The sequence below is a fragment of the Porites lutea genome, chromosome 11 (genome assembly GCF_958299795.1).
Source record: "Porites lutea chromosome 11, jaPorLute2.1, whole genome shotgun sequence".
Lineage (NCBI taxonomy): Eukaryota > Metazoa > Cnidaria > Anthozoa > Scleractinia > Poritidae > Porites > Porites lutea.
The window spans coordinates 16,455,664-16,478,921 of NC_133211.1; the positions used below are offsets into that span (position 1 = coordinate 16,455,664).

At 39.6% G+C, this 23,258-nt stretch overlaps 3 protein-coding genes across 4 annotated transcripts; 1 reads left to right on the forward strand and 2 right to left on the reverse strand.

The window, feature by feature from the left end:
• The first annotated feature begins 258 nt into the window (after positions 1 to 258).
• Positions 259 to 16,693, forward strand: LOC140951579 (uncharacterized). 2 transcript variants are annotated; one of them, XM_073400862.1, is made up of 8 exons: positions 259 to 435; positions 3,070 to 3,144; positions 4,330 to 4,371; positions 4,682 to 4,812; positions 5,451 to 5,513; positions 7,138 to 7,305; positions 15,043 to 15,095; positions 15,888 to 16,693. In XM_073400862.1, exons 1-8 carry the CDS (start codon positions 360 to 362, stop codon positions 15,988 to 15,990), a joined length of 711 nt encoding a protein of 236 aa, XP_073256963.1. In that variant the 5' UTR covers positions 259 to 359; the 3' UTR covers positions 15,991 to 16,693. The 2 variants fall into 2 exon arrangements, with proteins under 2 accessions (XP_073256963.1, XP_073256964.1); XM_073400863.1 differs by lacking the exons at positions 3,070 to 3,144; positions 4,330 to 4,371.
• On the reverse strand, positions 7,523 to 13,497 carry LOC140951578 (uncharacterized). Its single transcript, XM_073400861.1, has 2 exons — positions 13,426 to 13,497; positions 7,523 to 10,520 (listed from the first exon to the last, which is right to left on the reverse strand). The coding sequence occupies exon 2, from the start codon at positions 10,513 to 10,515 to the stop codon at positions 8,482 to 8,484; it is 2,034 nt and encodes a 677-aa protein (XP_073256962.1). The 5' UTR covers positions 10,516 to 10,520; positions 13,426 to 13,497; the 3' UTR covers positions 7,523 to 8,481.
• LOC140951580 (uncharacterized) lies at positions 16,664 to 21,368 on the reverse strand. The gene is made up of 2 exons (XM_073400864.1): positions 20,996 to 21,368; positions 16,664 to 17,937 (listed from the first exon to the last, which is right to left on the reverse strand). The coding sequence occupies exons 1-2, from the start codon at positions 21,206 to 21,208 to the stop codon at positions 17,608 to 17,610; spliced, it is 543 nt and encodes a 180-aa protein (XP_073256965.1). The 5' UTR covers positions 21,209 to 21,368; the 3' UTR covers positions 16,664 to 17,607.
• Positions 21,369 to 23,258: the final 1,890 nt, after the last annotated feature.

A 23,258-nucleotide genomic window follows, 5' to 3' on the forward strand; every position in this document is an offset into this window, starting at 1 on the left:
AAAGCCTTCCGGATAAACCACTGGAAAAGATTTTGTATATTTAGCGGAATCCATCTCTAAAATGTTTTCGATTTTCCCGCGAAATCCAGAATTTTTTTGGAGGGGATGGCCAAAACCAGGAGCCGGGATTACTCGGCTCCTAAAGATTTGGGCATCCCGTAAGGGTACCGGGGGATGCCGAAGGATTCGGGAATGGGGATGACACCGGCCTGAGTTCGTCCCGGTCTCAGTAATTACCCCCTAAGATTGGCACTAGTTCATCTAGTTCTAACATGGCGGACATGGCGGATGGCGGGTGAATTTGTTACTCAAGGTTTTCACATTATCGCTATCACGATACATTGTTATAAGAATCAATAATGAATGATTTAGATGACAACGGCTTAGATGCCGATCCCTCATCAACGTGGCTTTTGTTACAGATTGGAGATTCAGGTGAAGATTTTGCGGTTTTGAGTTGTGCTCTTGTCATATTGGCGGGGGAAAGTGCAAGTGAGCAAGCGACTGACTAGAATTCCGGACAAAAGTAGTTGGGAAGTTTGTACAACTTAACAGTAGTTCATTTTAATCCTCAAAAAAGAGATTTTTCTCCTTTGCTAAATATCCCCGTCCCCCCTATTCAATGTTGGGATTTAACAGAAATGAGAACAATTGCGCCCACAAACATTTACGTTTTGCTCAACATCGGGGCAGGGATGGGACGGGGGAAAGAAGGGAAAAAAAGTAAGTAAAAAGTAGCAGCCTTCCCAACACTTTTGCTGATGATTTTAGTTTATTTAAGCTTATTTCATGAGAAAATTTTGGATGGATTTTTGGTTTCAAAGAAGGGAATGGGCAGGTATCAGGAGGAATAAAGAATGAAGGCATTGATGGTCAATTTAATTAATACAGTATAACTTTTACAAGTGTATATAAACCAGCTCTCCCGGATTATCCAGGAGTCTCCTGAATATGGCACCGATCTCCCACTCTCTCGTATGGGTCACCCGTCTTTTGAGCTTTTCTGTGCTTCAGTTTGAGATTTAGTCCATTTTTTCCTAAAAATTTGAATTCTTTTTTATTTTTGTAGTACAGCTTCTAGGGCATTTTTGCATGCATTAAGTCACTGACAAAGATTATTTTGGCATTAAATTAATGGTTGTGAATTTGTATAGTGTGTAATTCATGAAAGACTTCATATATTGTCCTGAGCCATTCCCATTGGTTGCTGGGTCAATTTGTCAGGAGGGGGGTCCTTTGAAATTTGGGGGTGGGGTAAAAGAGAGAGTCTCTGCAAGTGTAATTTACAAGTGTGGCTATCATATTTGTATGGGTAACAGCATGATTTGTAGTGATATTTGGCATAAATTTGGCATTTTGTTATATGTAATTTCACCTGCCATTAGGCAAGTGAAATTTGAGACAATTTTGAAGTATCACGAGTGTTATTTATGCCAAATATCATGTACAAATCATGCTATTATTTGTTTATACTACTACCTGCAAAAGGTTTGTAATTTTCATATGTAGGTATTTTAAATTAAGCTGAAATACCACTGCTCTAAGCCAATCAAATTGCAGATATTTCTCATGTAGTAGTATAAGGAACATAAAAGAATGAGCGAATCTTTGCTGATGTCATTGTTTACATTTTCACTCACTAGCACAGAAGCCACGGCCGTAAATACAAACTAAAAAATTCAAAAGTTTAAAGAGCTGATTAAGTTGAACAACTTGTGCAGTTTTCAGCTCTTTGCAAGCAATATTAAAAGAAATATCAGCCATCAAAAACTGCGAAATTGCTTGGTGGCAAAAAAGTTAATGAGCCATACATTAATTGTAAAATTTTGTGTTTTTAAAAGGGGATTTCTCTGACACCATTTGGTATATCGGGCTCAAATTTTTAGAGATAACTGAAATTCTTATGCTCTTCCAATATTCAGAGGTTTTATTTTATTAACTGCATAAGATAATAGTAAGCATGTGTTAATGAGGCAAAAAATGTAAACAGAGATTCGCCTATAGCCACCCTTGTAATTAGAGGAAAAGAGTGAATCTAAATACGTGAGAAACCGTCAGAAGAAAGCAATACCTTTCCTTCTTGAGTCACAACCTAATATAAATGTGTATTTCTAGTGCTGGAAGTTATGTGTTCAAACACAGCAAGGCTGTCATTAAGGGATGGGGCTGGGGATTCCCCCAGCTACTGTGAGCATGACCCTGGGCTGCTTTCATAGGAAACAAAATGAAATCTAAGGCACTTGTCAGAAATTAGCAGGGGGGTGGGGGGATGGGAATTTTAAATTTGGGTTCGGAAATGAGGTGACCCATCCCTGCAATCGGAGGGAAATTTTCTAACCCTCCCCTTGACCCTGGCCTAAAATATCATGACCCTCCCCCTCTTGTACAAATGATAAAATCTAGTTCTTGCAATACACTGGTATTATGAAAGCTCAAAATTTTTGTAATGCCATATACATACATTTTAGATGACAGCATTAAGCTGAGCCTGACTCTGATTCTGACAGCTGATCACTCGACTCTCCAATTTCTCTCAGGTTTTTTTTACAAAATAAAGAACTTCTTTTTTCTTCTGTGGGTGAACCTCTACATGATCACGGAGACATATTTGCATGACCCTCCCCCTTTTAACGGCCCATTTTTCATGACCCCTCCCTTTTCTGCAGTCTCAAAAAGTTGTGACCCTCCATCTGTTTACACCCCCCCTCCCCCCCCTCTAATTTCTGTCAAGTCCCTAAAGGACCTCCAAATTGTTCAATTCCTTGCCTACTTAGTGCATATACTCAGCAACTTGAAATCTTAGTGACAGCTCTGTGGAATCTCTGTCTCAGATGAATCAGCAGAAGACAAATTTTGGCCCATAATTCATTTATTGATGACCACCAGACCTACCTGAATTATCCATCTCAGAGGGATAATTCATCTTTGGTATAAATTCAGCAATTCTTGGCCTTTAAGTATTGCCTAAAAGTGTTTGTTTTTTGGGAACTTTTGCAACTCAGATATGGATTACTTTAATAGAGTCCTTCCTAAGTTAATAAAGTTATTTTATTTGTTTTACACTTACAGCCTTTCCAACTGGAGGATTTTCTCACAGTTTTGGCTTTGAATCAGCCACCAAACATGGCTTTGTGACTGATTTCAGTAAGTTCTTAACTTAATACAATCAAACCTGTATTAAGCAGACCTGTATAATTTAAGTGGTCACTTACCAAAGTTCTAGAAATCATTTTTCTTAATTTTTCAAGTTATTTTTTATTGTCTTTACCTCCATTAAATGGTCACTTTCAGTGTCAGATCCAGGAGAGGCTCCCCCCCTTATTTTTAGACCAGCTTAGGCCCAGAGGGCCGAAAAAAATTTGTTTGGAGTCTGGATCCAGCACTGACTTTGACAAGATGTACCTTACTGGTGCAGCAGACAGAGTGTGCATATCCTTTAATAGTGGTCTTTTATTTCCTTTCTTTTGACACAATAAGAGGTATCTCTAAACACTTTCAAGTCAATTTGTTGTGCTATTGATAGTTATTTTGCTCTTTGACCATCTTCATTACTGGAATAACTCTTAGGCTCATCAAACATGTATTAAACAGTCAATCTGTATTAAGTGATCAGTACATCATTTTTGTTTAATGATAATATAAAGTAGTATTATTGTTTTCTTAGAAAGCTGAAAGACAGAAAGAAACAATAAAGGGAAATGTTGAACTTAGAACATATTCTAGGGAGATCAAATCAAATCCAAATCAGATCCTTTATTTAGACACGTAACACCCAGGAGCACTAAAGTTCTCGTTAAAACGTGTACATGTATACAAATTAGAAAATCAAAAATTAAAAAAAAAAATTATGCTAGAAACCTATACATTACTACTGAAAAAATACTAGCTGTAAATAGATCTACAAAATGGCTAAAAGCAGAATCTAAAACTAAAGCTATTTACAAGCACTACACCCTAAGCCATGTGAGCTTTAAGAGATCGCTTAAATGACGCAATGTCTTGTGATTCTCTGACTTTTGGAGGTAACGCATTCCAAAGTTTGCTGGCTGGATCAGGGAGATATTGTTGGGTCAAGTCTCTTTGCTTGTCTATTTATACAAGGTAACATAACGTTGGGGCAAATATTTCCTAGTGACAAGTTTTACAAAGTCCAGTTTCTACAGCATTTGCCAATGCGGAAACATATTGTTGGGAGGGAACCGTTAACTAGTGGTAGATAACATCCAGCCTGGGTGCTGTGTTTAAGCATTAGAAGAACAGCTAAACATGAAGTCCCAAACATTTTCTCATGGGTGCAGGCTTTGTAATGTCCATTTTATCCTTTTGCAGGTGCCTTTAGAGTTTTTGTTTTGTCTTGCCTTCAAAATGCAGGTATAAAAATCTTTACCATAACTTAAGCCCAGATATTGTCATATAGGTTTGTTTATATATTTTATATATTTTTCTTTTAATAAACCTTGTTTTTAACATAATTTTTTCGGCTTTTATCTGGAACCCCATGACTACCAGATTAATTAATTATTTAAATATTGATTTAGTCGTCAGTATGGAATTTTTTGGGCTGCGTCACAGGCATCTCTCCTGCAAAACATCCCTGGTAGAGAGGAGAAAGGAGAGATGTTTGTATTCGCAGGTTAGGTGAGAGTAGGCTACAACTGATTCAGAGTGATATCTCTTTCAGCTTCATTTAGCCTTCCCTTTGTGAATGAGTCACATAAAGAGTGTCATAACGAGGAGAGAATCATAGAGCTTGATGGAATCATTCAAGCATACCTCAGCAACCATGTGGCTAACAGGGCAAGCATCAGGCAGGTCATTATAATTTTGAGTTGTATTATATCAGTTGTTTTGGAATGCATTTAAAGAGCCGCTAGTGGGCCACTAGCTTATCAGTTATCACTAGCTCATGCAGCTGTCAATGTTACCCATCTAAATAAAGTCTCCACTCGTTAAACTAGATAATGTAGTATGTATGATGGGCAGATTGGGGAAGTTAATTTGTTCATTATTTTATGAACAGTACAGATGATTGCTTCTTTGGAAGTATTGAGTGTCGATTTGACTGGTGTCATTCAAATTAAAGTTCAAGTGAAAAATGTGTACCTGTCAGCTTCAGTCCGTTTGAATTCAAAGTCGATTTCCTTTGCAATCCTCCAGTTATGGCTTCACTGGAAATTTTGAGTGTTGATTGGTTGATAGCTGGTATCAACGAAATTAAAATTCAAGTGCAAAATATGCACCTGTCAGCTCCAGTAACTTGGAATTCAAAGTCATATTTCTATGATTTCCAAAAATGTTTTGTGGTTTGAACCAGGACACTGGTTTTAATAAATATTTTGTTAGTTTTCAAAGTTTTAAAATCACAGAGCTTCTTCCCATGGACTTAAACAGTTGAGTTTTTTGCTGGGTAGTTGAGGACTATTAAATTTATTTGATCCTTTTATTTACAGGGAGTGTCTTTGCTTGGTACAGCTTGCAAGACATTTGAAAATGAAGAAATGAAGAGCATGGAGGTGAGTTACAAACTGAATAGGTACATGGGAAAGAAACCTTTAAGACGGAATCCATTAAGAAATTGAGTAATTTTACTTTCCAGTGCACGAAAACCCTGTACCAGAATAATTTCAAGCATAGTGGATTCTTTTTTACATTTTTTGAGGGCTATAAAATGTAATAAGTTATATGAAATAACTCCAAAGAAAAGGTTCTTATGGGAGTCGTAGAAAACAGACTTCGAAAGCTTCATATTTCACAAAATGAAATGTTATGTGTTACAAGTTTTACCCGTGTTTTCTCAATTCCTGTGAAGTTGAAATTTATTTTCTCTGACTGCTATAAATATTGTTTTTCCCCACTGAACATTAAAATTACTCAATTTCCTGTTGGATTCCATCTTAATAAGTCTTGTAAACTACCAAATTCCCGTTTGAAATTGCCTTGAACCCATTGTGGTCAGTAGTGAGATTCCATTGTATTTCAGTGCTGGAATCCTCAAATAAAGCTGCTAGTTTTAACCCTGTAAAATTCATCAAAATTTTGCAAATTTCTTTTTGTAGTAAGCTAAAAAAAGGCACTTTGTTAAAGTGCTCTTTAGGCCCAGTTCATGTGTCAAACTCTTCATCACTGAACTTAATAGCTTTTTGGGTCAACCCAAATGATACAAGTTCAAGGGTTGATGCAGACGTCAAACTTAATTTGTCAAACTCAATTTATTTTTACAGTTTACAATGGTCTGAAATGTTTACCAGTGAAAATAAATTACAGTTATTTATGCATTAGGTGCAGCACATGAAAAGCAAACCAAGTCGAAATTCCCATGTGGGCCACTTGAACTTAATTCATGGGTCGACCACAATAAGATATGTTGGACTTGATTGATTCAAACGTTGATCTTTTTATGTACTTAATTGTAGCAATTGGGTTTGGTACATGAAAATATTGACATTTGAACTGGGCCTTAGCAAAGAGGGTGTATTTGAATGGTCACACCGCAGGGTTTTGTCCATGCAACCAAAAGTGAGAAACCAGTAGAAGATCTAGGGGGTGGATCCGGGGGCCTGGACCCTCCCTATCAGACCTGATGCTTGTTTGAGTAGTAATTTTTTTAACAAAGCAGTGTTTTCCACGCCAATGGTGACTGGTGTTCACAGATTGAGAAACACTTGGTCATCTTGGTGAGAAGTAATTTGCCTCAAAAAATGTTCAGCAGTTCTTTCTAAGGTCTTCTAAACCTAAAAGATTTAAAATGAGGAAAAGGCAAGATGTGGTTGAAACTTAAGGTGACTGTTATGTCATTATAGTATCCCAAATTATGACTTGTTGATAGATATTATCTGTTATTATAGTATGAATAACATTTGCCTTAGCTGTGCGGTAAGAGTAAGCTGTCCGTGTGGGGGATATTTCGTGAGAAGTCATTTGCGAGTAGCACATGAAAAAAGATGCAAGTTTGCTCATGCGGTCCCTTGCAGATTGCTTCTCTTGCCACTTGAAATGGAGAGCTTGCTTGCAGGCTACATTACCAACATGAAAGAAGATTTTAAATTCAGATTTAGCAAGTGTAACAATCTAATTCACACAGTCTAACATGATTCCTCCTGTTGTTTGACTGAGTATCATTTTTTGCACTTTTCCCAGATCAAACTTGAAAACAAGCACCTGCATGGACACTTTGCTGTAATGTTTGGCTTCATATGTGGTCTGCTAAAGCTGTCACTCATTAAAACCCAACAACTTTTCCTTTTTTCTACTCTGCGTACAGTAATTGCCAGTGCTGTCAGACTTGGTAATGTTGGCCCTTTACAGGTGAGGTTAACCCAACACTGGTGTATTTTGCATTCTTTTAGAACTTGTTAATTCACTTTATTATATTGCTAAATCCGCTAGCAGGCATAATGAAGCAAAACCTATGTTTTAATTGGCTGCCTGAGATGAGGTGAACCCAACTTCCCCTATAGGGTTTTTCCAGCATTGGTTCCGCAAGAAAAAGTCCTCTTTTTGGCAGTGTAATAAATCCTTTATTGACCAAGCTTGTTTAGTCAAGATGGCTAAATATTGGCCTCCGCCTACCACGAAGAGTAGTTAGTTAATATCTGCCAAACTTATAAAGTATATGGTGCTCAGCACTTCAATTTGTCCAAAAATATGGTTTTTCTATCACTTTAAACCAGAAAATATTTACCAGGGGCTTCTCAGTCCTCCTTTTTGCAGTAAGCTTAAAATGCTTCTCACACACAACTGGGAACCATGCCAAGCCGACCATCAACACCACAAGTCACTACGTGTAGTATTACGACACAAAATAGCGAATAAACGGCTGACAAGAAATTATTACTAATTACCATAGCAAGCAGAACTACAACACTACTTTTAATGCTAAAACAGCCCCCAAAACACATGAAGGGTGGGTGGGCGTGGCTGGTCAGGCAGTGGAGGATGGCAGCAAATTTAACTTGCACCATCTGCATTAGGCAAGAGACCTACTAGACCTACTAAATTTATTCTGACACAAAGGCTAATCTGATCTATGATCTGAATTCGCCACTGGTAATGTCTTCATAGTGCTAACCGGTAGCCTAGCCGTTTCTTTGAAGTAAGCGGCTATCTATCCGTACCTATCCGTATCTACGGCTACGAGTAGGTCTGTCAGACCTGTCCCCTCACATTGAGTTTCATTTAAGATTCCTATTGTCTTTCCTGATGCTCCACCGCCGCAGGATAGGTTTAGTTGATACAGCCCATGGCTCGCAGAGCGGGACGTGGTGAGTTAGATCCCTAAGGCTGGACCATTACTTACGAAGTTAAGGTGACCGAGAAAGACGGTACTGCATTTTCCCTGCAAACGGCTTGGCTTTGGTGTGGATGACCGCGGATAAATGATCGTGTGTCCAACAGGGGACGTAGAAAACCATGTCCTCAATTAGGGCTTCTGATAAATACATTGACACTCACATAATGTTATTGTTGATTAGGCTGTAAAGTTTACTCTTCATCAGATTCGCTCTCATCAGAACTAGAGACAAAACTATATGCGAAAGTGGGATTTTCCTTGAGGAATTCTTCAATTTCGTCGATTATTCTATATTGCAAGTGAAGAAACTTCAGCTCAACATCAAGCTCCGTCATGCATTCTTGGTATTTTTCTGATGTTGTGATGGATTTTTTGAGGAATTTGATGATCTCTGTAACTTTCTTGTGTTGGAGAAGAGAATTCGGAACGGGAAGTGGCTGCCCATAAATCTCCTCTGACAGAACAAGATACTTAAGAATCTCTGACATCAAGATTGGGTGCGTTTTCGAATTTTCCATCAAATCCATTAAGTTTTTTTCACTTGGAAGTTTGCTTGGTGGATCAAACTTTGCCATCATTTGGGCATTCAGTGACTCAAGCCATGCGTTGATAACGTAGAATGGTTTATATGTAAACATGAAGTTCATGGGAAAGTCTGACGTCGTCTCAAATGTTCTTGATTCTAAATCCGGTCCCTCGGCCATGTGCTCATCAAAAATGGAAAAACCATTTTCCAGTGAGACTCTCCGGCTGTGATCATCCATTTGTTGAAGAGTGTTGCATCCAGTGATGAAGAAGTGCTGGCAGTACTTGTTCTTCACGCAGGTTCTCAGTTCTTCCATCAAGTCTTTCACTCTTTCGCCAATCGTTGCATTGGTCCACTGGTCAGTAGGTACAGTTTCAAGGGCCCAGAGGAAAATCGTTTTGGCTGTGTAGGTAGTTATGACAGATTCTAACTTGATGTATCTTGAAAACAGGTACTTGAAAATGAGGTAGGACATCTTCTGTTCTTCGGTGATTGAGGTCATCAGTGTCCTTTCCGCCAATGAAAATGAATACCTCCACTGGGTCTTTGGGGTTACGCTGTTTGTTAGAAACTCGTCTCCCATCTCACTTTTGCTCAATGTTCCTGCACAATTCGCTGACGCGTCACTCTTGGGGACATCGTGGCATCCATCCATCACGGCGTCGGGGCTAATATTCTTCTGGCTCTCTAGCGCAGCACCTTTTTTCGCGGCCTCTTCTACGTTTACCTTGTGACTCGATGTTTCTGAATCTTCTCCCGATGCTTCAAATTTTGGCACAACATGACATCCATCTTGCATCACCTTGTCTATGAGCTTCCGTGATGGCCATCCAGATGGTCTATCTCGACTTGGCCATTCCTTGGCGCAGCTGGGCCATTCCTTGCAAGGCACTGACAAGCTGACATCCTCAGTGAGATAAAGATGCGTTCCTTTCTTACCCAAGTCACTCATGCACATGACAACATGAACCGCTGGACCAGCTTGCCCCACGTACTGAAGGTAGTCATTTAGGGATATGCAGTCTTCAGCATCGAATACATTGCCGTTCTTATGATGTTGCTGAATTCTATAGACATTCATTATAGCTGTTATGATTGTAAGTATGTTGTACATTTGTTCAATAAGCAGCTCTGAAGACAAAAGCTTAAGGCCGCGATCATGTACACACAGATTCTCCAGACCAATTATTCCCTCCACATTTGCAGGAGTTACTAGGTCAACACGTCCAGATGACACAGAAGGAATGATTTTCAGCTGTAATGGCATGTCCGGAGAGTCATGATGAATATTTTGCTGGGTATTCTCACTCGCTGTTATATTTGTAAAACAGAGATTGTAGTCACATTCAAAGGAAAGACCAACGTCTCTCATGATGTCTTCTTCAGAGTCTACAGGCTGTCTAATGGGTTGTATGATTGGTACATCTTCTGGCATGCTGCCCACGCGTTCAGCAACAAACCTCTGATTCGCTAAGAAGCAGTTATCCAAATCAAGCATTCCACTGTGCTGCAGAAGCTTTTGTGTTGTTCCAGGCAGAAGTTGCTTCACTACGCTCTGTAGGTTTGTTTTGACATGTCCAAAGCAAATCTTCTTGACGACGGTTGCCATCGTGTAGATGTTAAAATTCCAAGCACTGTAAGGGACACCCTCTGGATAGTCGACTTCAAAAGGACCATCATCTGACCCTGCAGTGGCCATTGCAACTAAAGAAAACCAAAAAGAATCCGTTATTTGTTATGTATTAATAATACTGTAGTATGCGTCATTCAGTTGACATTCCGACAATCCGACCTCCGTGACATTCCTGGGAATTTAACATCGACCCGCTGTTTAAGGGGGCAGTCCGTTTTTTTTGGGGGGGGGGGGGAGGGGGGGGTGATGTTGATTTGGGAAAGAAATAAATTAGGGTAGGAAAGGAATATGCAAAAACTCTGTTAGTCCGCTTATGGGCTCAGAGGCACCGTGTTGTGGTGGTGGACAATCTGGTATTCAATTCATATTTTAACTTTTCACAACCCCCAAATCCAATATTTTCCAATTTTCCAAAATTTTAAACATCCCCTTATTTTTATACATTAAAAACATTCGCAAAATCATCGAAAAATCTCAAGAACATTATTGAACCAAGGACTCTTAACTAAGTGAGTCATCTTTTGATGGAATGAAATCTTGGCTAGATAAGAGCGCAAACGAAATACAACGCTTTTAAGAAGATTGTCCCTCAAAAAACTGCTATTTCCCCCACCCGGGATGAAGTATTGGGTTTACAGTGTCGTATATATAACCCTAGCCTATAACAGAGCATCAGTATTTTAGAATAAAATATGAGCACATTTCAATCAGGCTCTCAGTTATCAGACGTGCTTCAACCCGCATCAGACTTTCTTATGTGCTCAATGGAATTCCTACAACGATATTCCAAGCTCAACTATATCTATCTCCGACTAAGCCTGCCATCTACTGAAAGTTGACCTTGTTAAAATACGCCATTTGAGTGAACGTGAGGCTGAGGTTGATCTTCTTTTGATGCAAACCTCCTTCCTTTTGTAATGGAAATTATGCTTAAAACAGGGGCACCCAACGAGAATATAGTTCAAAACCACTAAAACATAGCATTGTTAAACGTATTTTGGTATTTAAACGGTAGATATAGGCATATTTTTATCCCCTAAGAATTTTTCATCTGTTCGGATTTCCTAGCTGAAAGTCTAGTGATCCGAAAATTATAGGGATCGAAACTTACCTTTCCGAAAATTTCAGCCAGAAAAAAGGCTCCCGAAAATTCTAGGTGACCTTTTTCAGGGTAAAAATCCGTTAAAAATAAGCAATTTTACCATATTTTAGATGTTCGAAAATCCTAGGAGAAGCAGGCAAGCAAGAAATTTTACAACAAATGTTCCGAAAATTCTAGATCTCAAATCGTCTTCCGAACAGTTAATTTTCCGAAAATTGTCGTTGGGTGCCCCTGTTAAAATAATACTTGTTAGCATAAGAGCAACATCATTTTCATAATAAAGGAGAAAGGTTTGTTTCAAAAACAAGGTCAATTCCAGCCTCTTTTCCTGACCTGTAACTGTAAAATATGCTACTGGCCGGCAGCATATAGTAAATTTCGATAATGCACATGTGTATGTGATATCGAACACAAGCAGGCTCCTAACACAGGTCAGCATTAAGAAGATGGAATATTGTTCGGTGCAGCCCTTAGCTCTCCCGTTAAGTTTCGGGGGCCATCTTGAAAAAGACATATCGGCTTCAGTCCGTTTCGTATGTGTTCTGTTAAATCAGCGCCCCAGGACCCCGGTGCAATAGACATTTTGTTCAGTGTTAACGCCTCCGGGGGCTAACGTCCCACCCTTGGCCACGTTAACCCTTTTGGTCCCAAGAGTGACCAACATCAATTTTCTCCTAACAACATCAGCAGATCATCAAGAGTATTGGTTATGAGAATTATTAAACTGATTACCAAATGGAGAATGCTTTGATTTTAAACCAAATTCTCTCAACTGTTCTTAAAAGAAATGTCTGGAGATCAATCTGGAGAATTTGTATGTGTATCTTGGGGCTTAAAGGGTTAAATCCCCATTATGTCCCGGGGTCAGGGGACGGAAATTGAAATTGACTGATGGATTATGTTGTTTGAGGGTGTCAAACCACATGTCACGAAATGCGATCTGTGTGGCATCTTCGACTTTGGATTGGCCAGCGTTTTTTTGGTTTCTCAAGGCCGATCAAGCCTAAATTTTAAAGCTTTTTTTTTTCGAGAAAGTGGGTTACAGCAAATGCATACAACAACAGTCAACGACCAGGTAGATCTTTAAGCCTCCCAAATCTTGTCTCTTGTAAGAAAATAGAAAGAAAATAAGGCTGATGAAATGCGTCACGCAATGTTTGTGATGTTTCAGCTTGGTTGCAAAAGGAAAAATGAAGCGAGCTACTTAATTACGTGAAATGGCTCATGTTTACCCATGTCCTTGTTACTTTGGAAGTTTGTTTCCATCCGGACATCTGCACGTGTCACAGTCAGAGTTCGTTATACGCCACTGTCACAACTCAAACAAACGTAGATTAACACTAGGGATGACAATTTACGTAAATCGCTCTAGCCGTAAATAACATTTTGACGCAATTAAACTGTTTAGGACCGAGCTAAAAGGGTCAGGTTTATGTCTCATAATTCTTGAAAAGTGGCCCTGGATTCTATGTGAGTTTGACTTGATTCTCAGAATTTACTGAGCTTGGCACCACTGCTCAAGATGCGTTTCTCGGTATGGTAAACACAAACTAATCAAACGAATGAAAGCCTGTTAAAAATAATACTCTACTTCCGCTTCTACATGTACAGTGTATTAGTCGTTGACTATATTAAGTTCTTTGCTGTGCGAAAATCAAGCTCAGACTTTTCGTAAAACGTTAAGGAAACGAGTAGTAACTAGAAGTACTTTCTTAGAAATTGAGACAATCGGGGTCCCGAAGGCGGGAGAGAAAAACACAGAGACTCAATGGAAAAAAAGTTGTAGTTTTTGAGCCTGAATCGTTACCATTACTGCCTGACAGTGCTGCTACCTTAACACAGTACATTAACTCAAAAAATTAAGTGAAACTTACTCAGAGTAACTTAGAGGATCGCTGGTAGTTTGCGGAAGTGAGATCCTTGTCAATGTCGAGAAAATGATTAACTTCGAATTCTGCGACAGGGACTCAGTCCCAGGGTGCCCGGTTTTCCCGACAGTCGCAGGGTCTTGGTAACGAATATAACACCGATGTTGTTACCAATGTGGAGAAAAGAAGCACGGTTTGCGAAAGGGTTATTGGTCTTGGTTAAAGGCTATTGGTTATTGGTTAAAGGGTTATTGGTCTTGAGGAAAATAAGTAGATATTTAATTAAATAGGGAATTGAATCAATACATAAATAGTCCACCCTGCAAGCACATCTTCGTCTTCTTGATTTTCCTTTGAAGAATATTTTAACTTGAGCAGTGAAAATGCTAACATTTGATTGGTACTTGTCGATGAATCGCCAGTTACATAGCTATTGGCAGAAGCAAATCACACAAACATCCATTACATGATCCGATCGACTCCTGCCATTGGTATTATTCTAGAACCACAGACATTGCTATAGAAACAGGTTATCGTTATCCACTAACTAAAATACCTTATGAAATTAACAAATGTCAGGGACACCCAGCGACTTTATTCTGTAAAGTAACTGTTCGAAGGAGCAAACATTGCCTAGAAAATTCTAAAGCTTAATAGAGAAAAGCTAACAATTTCTGGATAACCATTCAGTTCCTTTAAAATATTCGGAGGTTTTCTATAACAGCTTAACTACGATTTTCGGAGGTTGTGTTAGTCGCATTTTGATACCAAGATGTTGCGGTTATTGTTGAAAAAGGTCTCCTAAAGCTTTCGATCTTAAGACAAAACTTCCCCTAAAATTTTCTAATGATAGGAAGGCTACTTCATGTCCTCGAACTTTCAACCGGACCCATAAGGGTAGCTAACACTTTCGGATGAAACGAAAAAGCCACCTAAAACTTTCGTGATGAAGACATCCGAGCAGATAAACAGTTTTTAGGGCAACTTCAAATTAACCAAACAGGCTTCTAAAGGATAGAGAAAACCATCCGAGACACTTGTGGCGTTTTTGGAAACAAGAAAGCTCTGTGCACCTCCGAGTTCCAAGAAGCCAACACCGTAGGGTTAATACCCAGGGCTTTAAAATAGTTTAATTAATTTTTTTAAATACAAAGTAGCAATTTAATGTAAAAATGGCTTCAATGTTAATGTTAATATTATATACGAAATTTTAAGCTTTTTCAATGCTTTCAACTGTACGTTTTCTTAGTTTTAAGCATGTTTTTTGCTTAAAACATAGTAGAGACTAACCTGAGAAAACAGCCGACATTTTGCGACGCTACCACCGGTTTCCCCACTAAATGACGTCTGAGAAACGAGCGCAGAAATTCCATACGGATGACGCGTCACTAAGCAGATCTGGGTAGGGTTAGGCTTCTGATTGGTTGAATCAAATTTTACACGCGGCACGACCAATCAGAAGCACTACCCAGATCTAGACAGTGACGCGTCATCAGTATGGAATTTCTGCGCTTGTTTCTCAGACGTCATTTGACGGGGAAACCAGTGGTAGCGTCGCCAAATGTCGGCTGTTTTCTCAGGCTAAGTAAAGACCTTATTTAAAAGACTTTTTGTCCACCTTAGGCCCAGTCTTTCCAGTTTAAAATGCAGAAGAAAGCTGAGGAAATAAGGAGGAAGTGAGTATTGCAGACATCATTTAATAGGCCGTATTCGTATCACCCGTAATAGACTTTAATTAGCTTGTATTAGAGCATGGCTGGGAATTAGCAGGGGACAAGGAATCTTCCTCCTCATATTAGCCTTGGTTTGCCAGCTACAATCTAACCTGTCATCTGACGTTATGTTTCTTGTACCCTGGGTGCCAGAGACTTTTCATGCGCGGTTTCTGGTTTCGGTCAATCGGTCTTCGGCCGAAGATCTGTCTGTCGGCCAAAGGGCGACACTGAAGCATCCCGCCGCCCGCGAGAAAAAATCCTCCGGTACTCAGGGTATCTTTCTTGCGCTCTCAAAGTAAAATCGTCTGCTTCCTGGGCAGCTACAATTTTTGTTACAAGTGTCGTAACGCTTACTATCTCTTTCTTCTCCCTCAGTTCTTGGATTTCCCCCCGAATCTCCCTCAGTCCTTTTCTATGTTCCAAAACAACAATTGGTGTGTGTGTTTATGCAGGTGGGGGAGGGGTCAATTCCGTTAATCGTAGGGGGAAGGGGTCAATTCCTGTACTTTTGTATCACTCGTGCATGTATCCCGTAAGGGTCGACACGCAACGCTCCTTCCTACTAATTTAATAGGTAGACATATTGTGTGACGACCGTAAAAACAGGAGACTAGGGTATCTTGTATTTTCGGAAAGTGTTGGTAGCTGATTAGACCAGCAGCAAATCTTACTGGCTTAACAGTGCTTTAGCTGTTTATCTTGGTTGAGATTAAGTACCGAGTTTAAACCATTTTTGCGTTAAATCTCTCCTAGGTTCGAAAATGTCACCGTTGAGGAAGCAACAATAACAGCACCAGTGGCAGACTTCCTACAGGGCGCGCATGATAACTTGTTTTCCAAACTATTTTATTCTTAATAAATCCACACCCAACATAGTCTACTTCCCAGCGTCTTGGGCCTGGGTCACGCAACCCGGGAGCTTTGCGCGACTCCGGCCTGCGCGGAAGTTAAGTAGACTACTATCAACAATGACAAAAATCAAACTCCAAAGGATTTTCAAATCTGCAATTGTAGATTCCAGGGCTGTCTAAAAATAGACTGCCAGGGATACCCTAAAATAATACTCCTAACGGTGTCTAAAAATAAACCCTCAGGGATACCCTAAGTTAAGCTTCCAGAAGGGTGTCTAACAATGAACTCCCAGGGATACCCTAAAATAAACTCCCAAGGGTGTCTAAAAAAACTCTTAGGTTGGGATACCCTAAATTACACTTCCAAGGGGTTCTAAAAGTAAACTCCCAGGGACACCCTAAAATAAATTCCCAAGGGTGTCTAGAAATAAACTCCTGGGGGTAACCTACTCTAAATTACGCTAACAATTGTAGTTCTGGAAGTTTTGATATTGAATTGTTTAATTTTCTTAGCCGAGAAAGATGAGACACGTAAGATTGGACACATTCGTACTAGTTAAAAAGACTGTAACTCGGGCCAAAGGGTCTGATGTTTTTCTGTAAGTAAAAATGTGTTAATCTCTCATGAAAATCCTAGTTATATGTTCAAGTGAGAACATTGAAGAACAAAGAAATGGCTTGACTAAAACTCTTTTATTTCAACTTTTATCAACTGCCTCTATTTTAGTAACAGATCTTTTACTCTCTGCTTGAATGGGAAATGAATGGTTAAATGCACTAATATGGAAATGAATATGAGATGCCCAGGTGGATGGGAAGGGGTGGGTGTATTGTCTATAATGAACCGCACGGGAAAGCCACGCCCTCCCTAGTCAGACTATGTGGAAGGTTAGGGAAAACTGTCATCTGGTCAGAAAAGGGTTATTCAAAATATCTCGAATAGCCTTAACTAATGGCTGACCCATTGCAGTAAAACGCCGGCGATATGCAATGGAGATTCAGGTTGCCAGAATCGTTTATCCTAATCACAAAAACGTGAGTTTAATACCTACAGGGTCGGTTATTTAAACGAGGTCTAACTTACACCGCGATTTAGGAAGTCTTTGGATCTCCAGATCTCTTCCGTAGTGGGTTTTCAAGAAAAATGCTTTTCTTGTCCACGCCATATACTTTTATGAAACCGTTCACGATAATCGGTATTTACATAAAAGCGTTCGGCAAACTGTAAATGGCTTAGAACGCGGTTTTGTTAAATACTGGCTAAAGTCGGTTTAAATAAGTGGCCCCGGCATACGTTTTATCTCTTAGCCATACTCCAGTACTGTATGAAGATGGGCAGATGGGCGTGGTGTAAGACAATATTCTATTTGGTTGTATATTTTCGTCGGCAAATGTGATTTCTTTACAATACTTCTATTTAAATCCTAGCCATGTCGCTGTACAGATCGGGAGTGAATCTTTTTTAATCTATAAACTTTTGTAATTATATACTAATTAGGAAACCCCTTTGTTTTCGTTCGTCATAAGCAATGTTCTATTAACGAAACATTATGGCACTTTTATCGTTTGTGTAGCGTATATTACAAAGCCAAGAAAAATCTGAGTTACTTTTTTTCGTTTCGTCATATTAAAAAGTTCTCAAATCGTTCCTCGCTGCCAAAGCCGTCGTCGTAAACCAGCTTAGACAGAGGATAATGAGATACTGTTCCCGCAAAATCCGAGTGTGCTCTTCGTCTTAGTCCCGGAGAGACCTCGTCTCTGTGGAATGTCGTCGGAGAATCTTCGGTAATGGCATAATCCAAAAACACAGGGGACCAATGGTAGTGCTCGGGAAGACTTATTTTACGATCAAACTGCGGTGGGTCCTCTGGTCGGTCCTTGATAGAGTTGAGGACGCCTCGCAGCTTGACGAACTGTTTCATTAGATCCTGGTCTTGCTGTTGCAAAGATTTCTGTAGGAATAAAAACAAAGACAAAAAAACGCTTGTAACTGATAAGAGCCATGTTGGTTTAACCTTGAAAACTGCTTTATGTAATTGTTCGCCATTTGTTTGATTTCCAATCAACTGCTCCGTTTCTGGCTCCCCAAGTTATGAAATTACTTTCAGTTGACTTCCACTAACTCGTAACCTGAGATCAGGCTCTATTTTCGTTTCGCTTTGAAAATTACATTCCTGCGGGCAACCGTTAGAGAGAATGTATGAGAACAGCTAAAATTGGGCTTGATCTCAGGTTAACTTACTCGAACCATTGCTAACTAACTAGAACTAAAATCGATTTCCCCCTGGATTTCCTTCATACGTTTACTGTTATTTTACCCTCGATAACTCAAACCTTCCACTAACTCGAAGTAATTTTTGTTTCCCCTCAGATCATTTCTATATAATTTTACCCTCCATAACTCGAACCATGTTTTGAGCCCTTAAAAAGCCGGGAAAAACCAGTGTACTGGCGTCCGAAACATTGGATTTTGAAGTCCCATTGACGTGTTGTAGACATTTTGTTTATTAGTTGAGGCAAGAGAGAATGATCTCATTCTCTCTTGGTTGAGGCTGATGTTGTTTGTCACAAATCAAACGTGAAACAGCTTTACTTCTCAAAACAGTATAATGCACGCTCTGTTTTGTTACGGTACGTTCTGATTTATAATCTAAAGGTATCTTTGAATTTTCTCATAACATTTCTACAATCAATGTCAGTAAAATGTACACTGTATAGTCAAAAACTCTTTTTACCTTGCTTCCGGCTGTTTTCTTCGAGCTCTCGGTAACTCGAACTTTTTTCAATTTCCCTCAAAGGTTCGAGTTATCGGGAGCCGACAGTATAAGTAAAGGAAAGCCCCATCTCAAACTATCCAAATTAATCCTTAATTGAACAGTTCGTAAAAATTAAAGGATAATATCCTTCCTGACAATATCGAATTAACTTACAGCTGTAAAATTAGCTCTGAAATCTTTGTTCAGCAGCGAATGAGTTGCGTTTTCGCTTTCTCAACCAAAGGCCGTATCTGTTCGATCAACCAAGCAGATTCTAATAATCTTAATCGTTTGTTGTTCACGGTCAAACAAAAATTGCTCAAGTAGAGGACGCAACAGACTATGAGGAATGGTCTTTTAACTCCAATGAAGCCTATGGACTGGTATTTTCTGTATAAATTATCACTGTGTTCCAACAAAAGGTTCTATTGTTGTTGCTCTGTGGACTAAATAAGTCACAAGTTGCTTTTAGATTTCTAGTTTGTCAGTCGGCTGTATCTAATCTGTCTGGGATATTGGGCAGTGAAGACTATGAAGCCGTATTTTGTTGGTAATAATATTTATTATAATCCACGAGAAGCTTCTAAGTGCTTAATCTGTGGTAAAAATCCCTCAAAAAATACTATTGCACTACAAGACTATACTCATGCATGAATGCTCATTGCTTGATATTAGAATTATCCCAAGTCCTTTTCCAAAAGCAAATGGGAGCTTTCCAGGGTTGAAAAATCAAGTCATTTAAATGAAAACAATTAGCTGAACTTTGTTATTTCCGACTCAGTTAAGTTCCGCAAAACTGCTGATTGGCAACCGTGTTAAGGCTGCACGCACAGAAGCCCAGCAGTTGATAGAGAGGGCGGGACCTCAGCCTTAGAAAGATTTCAGATGCTGGAGCAAGAAAAAAAACAACAAAAGGTAAACAAGACCTGGAAAGTTTATTTTATTTTTTAAGTAATAATTTTTTAAATGCAGAGGAGACTTTTGTTACGAAAGAAGTGAGATTGCGTGCGCCACTTTGCACCCCTGCGCTGGCACTTTACACATCTTTACACCCGTTTTATCAGTCACATAGCTCCAGGGTTGTAGTATTTGCAACCCTAGACACGCACACCGGCATATAACACGCAGCAGGAATAGCTGACCCAGAACGATCGTAGACGTTTCCTAAAACAAGTTACGTAATACTGAAAAAACACAAAAGTTTCAGGACAGAACGGGGATAAAAAATTGCCCTTTTACTATCACTCTGAAAACAAAATTCCTCTAGAGCCTGTTTCGAATGTTTAAAGATGATCTACCCGAAGCCTACCCATCTCCTGATAACAAAGCAAAGTTGTAAAAGTGATAAGCTGAATTGAATTCATGCACGTGACTTAGCCAATTAATTCCTTTCCTTTTTTATAATTTTAGTTGAGCTATGATCGTTCTTTCGGGATTTAGGCAAGATAGTCTTTTCTGAAGATAGCTAGCATAACAAAATTCTCGGGAAGTGTTCCTCTTCCGCTCCGTGTGGTTTTCTAAAAACAAATAACCGGATTTACGCACCTACGTCGCACATGCGGCCTTCCTGCAGAGGTATTACTTGTAGTTATAAACAGCCACTTTTAGCTTTGGATTGACCAGAAAAATCTCTACCTTTCGCGACAAAATAGGCAAAATAGTTCTGACAATCAACTTATCTGCTCCCTCTGATAGCTTCCAGTTCATATACGAATGCTTTAAGTGGGGCTGCTGTTGTCACTGAGTTTGAAGTTGCTCTTGAAATAGCGTTTATCAAATAAAAACTTCTTTCATATTAGTCACGTAGGATGGTGCTCTGTTGTAAAAAAAGCTTCCTTTACGTCGATTTTGCGGCATTATTTTTCAGTTGCTAACCGAAGAGAAGGGTTGGCTAATCGAGGTCTCGTCTTATACAGTCAACTGTACATGTGCTTTCATTTCTGTTTAATGTTTAAATTAAGAGTCCATCATAAGTGCGACCGCGTCTACGTTTTAATAAACAAAGCAAACTAATTGCATCATGCCGAGCAATTGTCCAATTTTTTGCAAGTGAATTTCCGTGCGCACCGTAAAAGCTACAATCTAAAATCAAGACTTTTCGTCTTATCTGAACGCAAGCGCAGAACAGTAGCTAAACGCAATTGTTCCAAATTTAAGGTAAAACGAAACGTATTAACTTAAGTGTTTAGATTTTGCAACTTGACCGGCTACAGCAAAGGATTAACTGGACTTGTTTTGACTCGGTGGTACTTACTATTTCTTTCACGATCCACTCTATGGCTCCGTCAACGTCGCTCTTGCGCTCTTGGAAGCTCTTCGACATTCTCTGCTCTTCGTTGAGACAAAAGGAAGGCCTTCGCTCCAAAGGGGACTCCAAATTGCTGGATATGTCGGACTGGATTTCCAATTCCTTTGTTTCGCTATCGTCTGCTGTACACACTCGTGTAGTGATACCATCAGAGGACATTATCTTAACATGAGCTCACGACGTTTTATAGACGAAGAACGTTTTGATTAAACCTTTGATCCTGGCAGCAGAGTTTCACTCAATTCAGTCTAGTTTGTCTGATGGTCACTGAAGCGCGAAATGTTTCAGTTTAGCATTGTTTAGTGACGCACACGCCAGACAACCTTGTTTCTTCTTTTGACCGATGTATAAATAGCTGGCAGAAGCACATATATGCTTCTGCAGATAGCTGCGTGTTCTGCGTGATAATGCTGACTAAATGCTGACTCCAGGTAAACAACGAATTGACGATCTTCCCGTATGTCAATCTGTCAATATTTAAACCAGAGTGATTGACTAGAGAAGAGCAGAAGTAATTTTTCAATTACCAATTCCGATTTTTTGAAACGCAGTTCTGACGCAATGATCCATGTTTCCGTTAAAACATTAGAACACAATGGTTATCTTTATTAGCAAACGAGTTTAATCAACCACGTGAGTGCCAGTGTGTCGACGAGGATACCTTCGATTACAGCCTACGTGTAGCCGCGTGCTACACGTAGGCTACTTCGATTGCGATCACTGAATCGTTGACCCACCCCAATGTATTATTATACATTGTACTTACTTTCCGTCTTCTCATTGGCTAAAAGCCTACAGCCAATTTTGGAAATTAGCGCAACCTACAGTTAGTTATCTGCTAGCAGATAACTGCCTAATCTGTAGGTTGCGCGCGCAAAGCATGATTTCCACTGTTGTTGTTGACAGTGACTGACGTTTCGACAACCTGTGCGATCTGATTCGTCAATTACGTCGCGATGTTATTGGTCGTTTGTCAGTTAAGCCGTGGTAATTGTCAGTTCTCCAGTCGTTCTCTCGTAGTTAGTTTTGCTTGATCTCGTCAATGAGTCTTCTGTACGGCCCTGGTAACTGTTGGCTACGATTCAATGGCGTTTGTTCTAAGTTAGTAAACCAGGGGCCGGTTTCTCGGAAGTCCCGATAATTAACGGGCCCGGTAACATTAAAGATCGAGGTCTCAATAGTTTTGCATCTAGCATGATAAAACCATCAGTTAGTGAAACAAAATGGAGTAGTCTGCTAGCCAGGACCCGCGCTCTTATTCTATATATTTCGATTTGAATATTTGATTTCGGGCCCGAAATACCGGGACTTTCGAGAAACGGGCCCCAGCTTTCTAAAGTAAGACGTTGATAGTAGTGTGTAGAATACGTTGTACATGTTTCAGAGCACAGTCCCAGTCAATTTGATGTTTCGTCTGTAAATGGTGCTCAGCAATGTGATTGTTGACGTCACCATTCCTTGTCGCTCGTTTGTGTTCAACCTACTTTTGAAATGACTCCTGGGTTCAAACCTTTCACAATGTATAATAAAACAATGATCAGATTCGGTTTTTGTGATACCCTAAATAATCAAGGTCTCGGGAAGTGTTTATTTCCCGGTGTTTATTTCATCCGCTAAGGCATTTCGAGAACGGACCTTTGAAGCCAGGGTAACTTCTGACAACCAGGGCATGAGGTTTGTGGATGTAATTCATATTACAATTTTCTCACGATTTGATAAGGATTCTTTAAAACGTGGGCTAGTTAATATTCATTCCGTTTTTGAAACCCAACACTTTCAAATCATTGCAATCTGGGCCGGGAAGCGTTTCCATGGGAATCCATTTGCGTAAGCTGTGGTCTTTCAAAGGAAGATATTCCCACCTGACGTGGGTGGACAAGTTTCATTTGACATTTCCTCTAAAAACTCCGGCCCTTTTCCCTTTCAGTCCTTCTAGGTCTTCTAGGTTCTTTAGTACTAGAACCCCCCCGGGGGGGAGTACTTTTAGAATTTCTGGGTAACACATGTTTTAAAACTCGTAAACGTTAACAAGGTTGACGTTAGATCCGGGTGCTTTTCCATATGCTTCATTATTACTGTGAAGAATGATAGCCGAGAACTTCTTTATATAGGGGTTTCGTTATGTCTAGGTTCTTTTCGGTACATTTTACAGGGGCACCCAACGGCAATTTTCGGGAAAATATCTGTTCGGAAGACGATTTGAGATCTA